At 36.3% G+C, this 5,694-nt stretch overlaps 1 protein-coding gene across 1 annotated transcript; it reads right to left on the reverse strand.

The window, feature by feature from the left end:
* Positions 1-4,361: 4,361 nt before the first annotated feature.
* Positions 4,362-5,388, reverse strand: LOC113714923 (auxin-induced protein 6B-like). Its single transcript, XM_027239069.2, has one exon. It carries the CDS (start codon positions 5,311-5,313, stop codon positions 4,867-4,869), a length of 447 nt encoding a protein of 148 aa, XP_027094870.1. The 5' UTR covers positions 5,314-5,388; the 3' UTR covers positions 4,362-4,866.
* Between the last annotated feature and the right edge of the window lie 306 nt (positions 5,389-5,694).

A 5,694-nucleotide genomic window follows, 5' to 3' on the forward strand; every position in this document is an offset into this window, starting at 1 on the left:
GTATAAAAAAAAAAGAAAAGAATAATAGTTCATGTGAGTTTTACTTAGTAAAGTAAGAGTGACCATTTAAAAAAATGCTTTTTTGTTTTGGAAAATAAAAAATATGCTATCACTTACTATGAAATGTCAACACTAAGAAAATAATTGATTTATCATTAGCAACCTAGTCAGTAATTGTAAATATCCATAATGGTAAAAGTAGTGAATGCTTCACCATTTCAAAATATTTTCACTAACCAACCATATTTAGTAGTTTAACTAGTAATCGAGACATATACTTTTTTTTTAAAAAAAAAAATTGAGTTCAAGTTATAATGGATTTCACGGTATAATGGGAAGAAGCTCACATTTGTTTCCTTGGTTTTTTGGAGGTGAAGAAAGAGAGAATATACATATATATAAGCAAGCATCGAGGGAATCCAAGAGGGATAGAAGTAAGAGTAGGTTAAGTACTTATTGTTGTAGAAAAAAGCAAGACAAGTGACATGATATTGAGGGAATCTGAGAGGAATGATAGGTAGGGGCTGAACGATTTTGTTAAATTCCAGAAGATGTAAAATTATTTAGGGTGTAATTCACTTTGAATATATTCTAAATATAAAATAATAAAATTTTATAAATCCCACGTATGACATGACGTTAAAATGATACGCCGAACCCTTAACACTATTCTTTTATCCAATCTTGACCGTGAATCCTTTAGAATAGGTCATTTTGATAATCATTCTTGCCCCACGTCCATTGGAGAGGATCCGACTCCATCCAATAGTCAAAGATTGTGTGATAATTTGATTGTTTTCGAAAAAACATCATCGGTTGCGGCATTGCCATTATCGCCGGCCTTGACGAAATTACATGCCGTAAGGTCCGTATCAACGCCTTGGGAGTATTTTGAACCTCCAGCAACTGCCTTTTTCCCCCAAAATAGATCAGAATCTATGTTGAGGTGAAGTTTGAGAGAATAGGATACCCTTAAAAGGAGGACGAAGGAACAATGACCAATCTAGGACCACCACCTACTCGTTCCAGTTTTCCCTGTCTTGCACTAACAGAATCCGAACCATCTTTGTTTCGCTATTTTGGGGTTCTGCTTTTCGAGTTTTCTTTTGTTGGGTTGTCATGAAGTCCTTTAATGCAAAAGTGCATGCATCATCATGATTATGGGCTTCGCTTTTGTTGTTTTCTATGTGGATGGCATCAGCATTAGTACACAGATGCTCCAAGCACTGACGCTAAGTGCTAACAACTTGGTGGGCTTTTCTTTGCTAGTGCTCTGACCTCCAACCTTATTCCAGCATTCTGAACATTTCCAGCGTTCCACTGCTGAACCTGATCGCGGGCTCCCCAAGCCTTCACAGCTACTTGCCAGGCCTTTCTTGACCGCCATTCGGATCCTTGATCCTGTTTTAGCTTTAAGCCTCAAATATGGAAACCTATAATAATTTCATCTTTTGTTCAGTTATGTTCTTCGAAGAAACAATTTTTTTTTTCAGTTCCCAACGCTAGATTTCTCAGAGAAGAGACCACAAATCATTACACTGATCCTGATTTTGCTGTGTAATTAATTGTTGAGAAACATTTATAGATTCACGGATTTCCTAAAATTTCTCTATAGCTAAGAAATATAAAGTAAGGAAACAAGACTGCTTACATCTCTCAAATCTGTATAGACTTCTGCAGACGGTAACAACCATTATCATATGCCTGCCTCAGTGCCCTTTTGTCTCTTTCAAATGCAACTAATATCGTCGAGGAAGACAACATTGAAACAAAGATTGACAATGATCAAGATATCCAGTTGGGCCGATATCAAACTATAATTCAAGGTTGGGCCATTAAAAGTACCAGGAGAAGGGATGAAGCACAAAAAAGCCCATTTTTTTTTTTCAAAAAAAAAAAAAAAAATCTCTATCATTCATTCCTGGTTTCAGAAACGTTTGTGAAACAGCAATTCAGTAGCTGAATCAATACCATCCTTTGTCTCTCTCGTCGGGTTTAATGTTTGAAGATGTGAGGCATTTCTTCGGAGAGCCCAATTTAAGTTGATTTAACCAGCAGGTACTTCTATTCTATACTTGTGAGTTGGATCAGATAGTTTACTAGAGTATTCAGAAAGGGAAACGGGCCCAAGTTTTATTACAGTAAACTATGCCCGACTCATCCAGCGAGGATCATAATTTGAATATCAAAAATTTTCAAATAATATTTCGTTTGCATTATAAACACATTTTTCAATCCATCATTTTATGTTCTCAATCACTTTTTTATCTCACATATATTATATCACAAAAAGTGTTACAGTAATTATTTCAAATAATACGCTATCAAATAATTAAAATTTCTTTCACCTGAAAAACCCCAAGCACAAACGTGAGTCAAGGACATGGAATCCAAGCATTAAAATGAAAGACAACTGGACAAGCAAGAAGGGAAGAACACTCTACTAGGAAAAATTCTAAAAGAGCACTTGATAGGATGGGGTAGGAAGCAGGATAGGTGGTAATTAATCCATCCTTGACGAAGGGAAAGCCTTACTCGATGAGAATTGTTGAAATAATTGCAGCAAAGAACGAAAATTAGGACAAGCTAAAACCATAACCAAAGAAGTCAAACAAAATTAGCTATGAAATGTTGAAGAAGGCGGTTGATGCATCAAAAGTCAAAAACATTTATAATTAGATTGTACAATTTGTACAGCTTGCTGCCGTCTCTTCCACTTTTCCGTATTGCGTACAACTGTACCGGTTTCTGATAGCGAACAACTTGGGAGTACATGCAATTCTCGTTCTTTTCCAAAAGAAACGCGGCTAATTCAAACTTGGGATTGTCTTTATTTTCCAAAAAAAATTAATATTATTTGCTTGCATTACTAATATATTTTTAATTATATATATGACATCAAAAAAGAAAAATGCTACATTATTTTTTACAGAAAATTATCCTAAATAATTTACTATCTAAACACACACGGACCAATTGCATTGAGAATTCACTTGTTACCACTTTTTGAGATACAGACATTCAGTCATATATCCAATTTCTTTTTATTTTTGGACCTATGTTAGATATACACATGTTTAAAAAGAAATTTAAATACTTTATTCAATCACTTTTTTTTTTATAATCTCGCAAACACATTAGTAACTAATAAGTCTATGTTACTGTAACATTTTTACAAAAGTACCCAAAAAGCAACTAGCCAAGCTGTTATTTTATCCCTTGTGGAAATCAAACACAAGATGACCATTCTAAGGAATTAGCAGTATTTACATTGACCAAGTCCTCCGTCACCAGCTTCATCATAGCCATATATAGGGTGGGCTTTTGAAGATTCTTTTGGAACTAACTTCATCATTAGCTCTGGTCTTAGTTACAGATAATTAAAAAATATATATAGCAGAACAGAAGGAAAAGCCACATAGACGGACTGTTTGTTAATCACCTCAAGATTCCGGCGGGAGACAAGCAAATTCATTTAATTAAATTTATCTATTTCCGTCCATGAATAGATAAATATGGGCCGAACAAATCAACAAAAGTTAAGGCAATCAAATGATGGATGTTATAATATTAATATTGTTAGCAAGAAATCAGCCCACATTTTTTGCTCAATTTGAATGTTTGATGTGGGCATAGGTATACTAATACCATACCCAAGGCATAACTTTTTTATTACTTATGAGAGACCAACTATTGATTTTCATAAAACGATTGATGTTCCACTGCTACTACTCTTTTTAATTTATCTCCAATTTCTACTCTTAAGTCTTAACTAAGCTGACCCAACAGTAACATAGACTGTGATTTACATTTGGTACTCCGCTTAAAGTGGATCGGTTCCTATTGATCCAAGCAAATCTTTTCCAGCCGATCCATGCAAATATCTAAATCACTCACTCAAAAAATTGGATGAAAAGAAACTGAAAGAAGAAATAAGAAGAGGAGGAGAGAAAAGGATAGTAGAACTAACCTTGTTTGGAAAGGCATTTTTCACCCAAAAAATTTCTCTGTGTTGTTATGAATATATTTTTTACCTCATATATATATATATATTAAATTACTACAGTACATTTTTTACAAATAAAATTGCAATCCAAACAGAGTGCAAACCTGTTTATCTCAGACAGACAAAAGTGCAGGACAAAACAAAATGATGCTACTACAAAGGCAGAAGGCACGTCCTGAACTCACGCATGCTTTCATTCACATGGGTTGTTGCTGTATAACTTCCACAACTGCTCATGCACGTTATACTCTCAATTATCATCACTACTCTGCTAACAAGTACTATCTATCATATTTATATGGAGGAGTACTATTTAAGTACCAGAAGAGTAAAACAATGAACAACTTACTATCCATAATATTAGTGATAAATATAATAATATAATAACATGGACAAGCATGCTTGAATTTCTCTACAATTTCCAACCATTAATCAGTGAAAGTAAAAAATAAAAATAAAAATCACATTAATGATGTACAAAACAGTAGTGACTTTATCATTATTCCTTTGGTCCTTTTTTTTAAAAAAAAAAAAAAAAAAATTTCCCCTCATAATCGCAAACTTGCTCTTCGCTTCCCTCGTCCGCATTTTGCAAATTTTATTAGGCGGGGTGGTCTTTCCTCTGTTGTTGGCTGGTTCTCATCCGGTTGGAACCCGGGACGACTCGGTGGCTACTTGCCCACCTACTTGCCATCTCCGTCACATCCTCCGGAGTAGACTCAGACTCAGTACCACCGCGACTCAGTAGTCAGTAGACTGGGTAATTCAGGACCCCAAGAATTATTAAAGCAACCTTTAAGAAGAAAAATCCGGGTAAAAGAATCAGCTTCTGCCCACCCTCATTCATCAATCCCCCCCTCTCACCAAACGGACTTATCGGCAATCCCGTTGAGGAGGGGGCGTGACTCCGCTAGAAACTCAAGGTTGCTCCGCATGCCTACGTGGCAATATCTTTGGAACTCCTCCAAATTCATGAATCGGGCTGAGTTGCTGTGAGTCGACTCGGAGAGGGCCAGGTACCGGAGAACCTCTCCGAACAGGGACTCGTCACAGGGGATGGCCAGTGGCCCTGAGTTCGTAAACCCATATTCTTCCTCCGCCTGGAGCAATAGTTTCTTAAACAATGGATGGTTCAAGTACGTCGCCCGGACCACAAATCTTTTACAATCGGTCCCTACAGTGACGGCCACATGTCCAGCAGGTATATCCGACGGTAAGCGCTTGGCAGTCATTGATGCCTTCTTCCTCCACCGCCGTAGCATTTGGCGGAGTCTCACAATGTACCGGATTTTGCTGCACCCTGACATTTTTCTTTCTTTTTTTTTGTTTTGGTTCTATTTCTTTCACGAGAGAGAGAGTTGAGGGAAGAGAACCTCTTAATAAACTGAGAAGGCGAGGGGGCTCGGAAGGTGGGACGGCGGAGGATATATGTAGAGGTGGGGTTAGTAAATGCCCTTGGTTTCCTGAAATAATTACAAAATGGCAGCGGCTGTGTTGCCACATATTTAAATGGCTTTTAATTGGCTGTACTGCGGTTTGATTGGATTACTCAAATTTACACTAGATAAGGGATTCGAATATATATATATTATAACCTTGTTTGTATTATAACTTTTTTGCAAAAAAAAAAAATTTTAAGTTTTTCTTTTATATCAAATATATCAAATCGTTACAGTACACTAATTTTG

This window comes from Coffea arabica, chromosome 10c, assembly GCF_036785885.1.
Source record: "Coffea arabica cultivar ET-39 chromosome 10c, Coffea Arabica ET-39 HiFi, whole genome shotgun sequence".
Classification (NCBI taxonomy): domain Eukaryota; kingdom Viridiplantae; phylum Streptophyta; class Magnoliopsida; order Gentianales; family Rubiaceae; genus Coffea; species Coffea arabica.

What these genes read in the sequence shown, in the direction of transcription:
- LOC113714923 (XM_027239069.2), bottom strand. Translation starts at nt 5,313, where the DNA reads ATGTCAGGGTGCAGCAAAATCCGGTACATTGTGAGACTCCGCCAAATG.